General features: G+C 61.9%; 2 protein-coding genes across 2 annotated transcripts in view; one reads left to right on the forward strand and one right to left on the reverse strand.

The window, feature by feature from the left end:
* The window catches only part of MNEG_5929 (hypothetical protein), a gene marked incomplete at both ends in the record, with an annotated part of 1,736 nt that extends 1,098 nt beyond the window's left edge, over positions 1-638 (reverse strand). The window contains one exon of the mRNA XM_014045597.1: positions 228-638. Coding sequence (XP_013901051.1) covers positions 228-638 — 411 coding nt within the window. The remainder of the gene's footprint in view (positions 1-227) is intronic.
* Positions 639-778: 140 nt separating this feature from the next.
* The window catches only part of MNEG_5930 (ATP-dependent RNA helicase DDX6/DHH1), a gene marked incomplete at both ends in the record, with an annotated part of 3,443 nt that continues 2,281 nt past the window's right edge, over positions 779-1,940 (forward strand). Inside the window, one exon of the mRNA XM_014045598.1 lies at positions 779-808. Within this exon, the coding sequence (XP_013901052.1) occupies positions 779-808 (30 nt within the window). The remainder of the gene's footprint in view (positions 809-1,940) is intronic.

Below are 1,940 nucleotides of genomic sequence, written 5' to 3' on the forward strand. Positions count from 1 at the left end.
GCTTTGGAGGGAGCGCCGGCCTGCTGCTTCAGGCGTGGCCACGTGGGCGTGTTGCGGCAGCGTTGGCATGGGTCGATGGAGGGAGCGTGCGGCAGCACAGCGCGGTGTAAGGCCTGGCTGAGTGGCAGCGGCGCGGCTGCGGGGCCGTGCCGCCCTGTCGCCCACGCGGCGCCGCACGCCTGCCGCCGTTCTGCAAGCATGTGCACGATACAGCACCGTCGCCGCACCTTGAGCTCCTCTGGGACCTCGAACAGCGCATCCTCCTCGCGCTCCCGCTGGCTCGTCGCGCGCTGCAGCCCGTCGTCGACCTGCTTGCCCAGCCGCTTCGCGACCTCCTGCTCCACGTAGCGCTCCATGTGCTGCTCCTCCGTGAGTACTACCGTCTGAGCGCCCTGTGCTTTGACGTACGCCTCCATCAGCTCGTTCTCCTCGCCAAAATCGGCCTCGTCGGCGCGGCTGGCTGCGAGGGCCGATGAATGGATACCAGCTGTCCGTTTTCGCAGCTTTTGCAGCAGCTTGAGGTCCTCCAGGGTGGCCTTCTCGATCTCGGCCGTGGGCTCCCCCTCGCCCGCGGCTTCCCCATCCTCCTCCTCCTCCAGAGCCCTCTTCTTTCTGATGTTGCGTTGCTTGGGCGGCATCTTGCTGCAATGAGGATGGCTGCTGTGCCAGAGTGGTCGGGCTTTGACCGTTTTGCTGACATTGGTGACGCAAAAACGGGAAGCTTCTGCGAGTGTGCGTAGCGCACCGTAGTCCGCAGCTTTTCACACCGTACCAGAAGATGGCGGCACTTCAGCATGGTGGTAGGCTGGTGAGGCTCCTGTGGCTGCAGGCCCTCCATTGTCGCATTGCATGTTTGTCTAATTCAGGTGCAGGGGTCCCGTCACTCGGTACCACAATAGCAGCGCCAGTGCTGCCAGAGCCCCACATACAGCATCATATTACATGCCATATTGACAGCATCCACAGAGGATTCTTTGGAAGAGGGGAAACCTGTTCAGACGAGAAGATGGCAGGCCAGGACTTGGCAGGGGCACGTGCTGCCTGTGGAGGTGTGCCAGGCAGGCATGCCTCCGTTCAAGGCAAGGAGCCTGAAGTCTGATCTCAGCATTTAACTCAGAAACAAAACGAAGGGCTGAACGCCAAAATTATGAATACGTGGAGAAGGAAGCGAGGCCGCTTACACAGGTGAGGTAGGGCGCGCCGCTTGCGCTGGGCCGGGGCGCAGTTCGCTGTTGAGTTGGTGAGTGGTTGCGGCCCCACTATGAGTCTGTCTCTTCCCCTATGGAGGTGCTTTGGATAAGCTCTCACACAGGGCTGCGAGGGAGGCTATGTGATCCGATAGCCGTGCGCCCCGCACCTGGTCGACCTTCAGGTGAGCTCAAGCCTGGCTCAAGCTGACAGTGACTGCGCGCCGACCTGGTTTTGCGCTCCACCGTCTCGAGGATCCGTGCGGGCAACTCTTCATACGTGCTTTGCTGCTTCAACCTGCTCCCAACAACCAAAAAGCCTGGTGATCGCCTTGTGATCTGTGTGCTCACGAGCCGCAGCCTTTCTCAGTCGGCAATTCTTCGCCGTATAACTTTCTGATTGGATCCCATAACATCACCGCGGACAGGGACGGCAGGGAGAGAGATCGACCAGAGACCAGATTGCCCAGAGACGCTCACGAGACAGCAACGGGCTCAGCATGGCGGCCGAAACCGGAGACTGGCGGCAGACGCTACAGATACCCCCCAAAGACCTGCGCATCCGCACGGCGGTGTGTGCCCAGAGCAGACCGCGCGTACCCTCGCCCTGCACGCGCACCGCCTCCGTCCCGGCATACCTGGCCACTCGGCTGCGATCGCGTGCTAACGTGCTCCAGAAGCTGCTTTTCTCGATAGACCTCGCCCGAGCGGCCCTTCCCACCCGCGTGTCGTCCCGCCCCATGCGCCCCCAAT

The sequence above is a fragment of the Monoraphidium neglectum genome, assembly GCF_000611645.1.
Source record: "Monoraphidium neglectum strain SAG 48.87 unplaced genomic scaffold scaffold00919, whole genome shotgun sequence".
Taxonomy (NCBI): Eukaryota; Viridiplantae; Chlorophyta; class Chlorophyceae; order Sphaeropleales; family Selenastraceae; genus Monoraphidium; species Monoraphidium neglectum.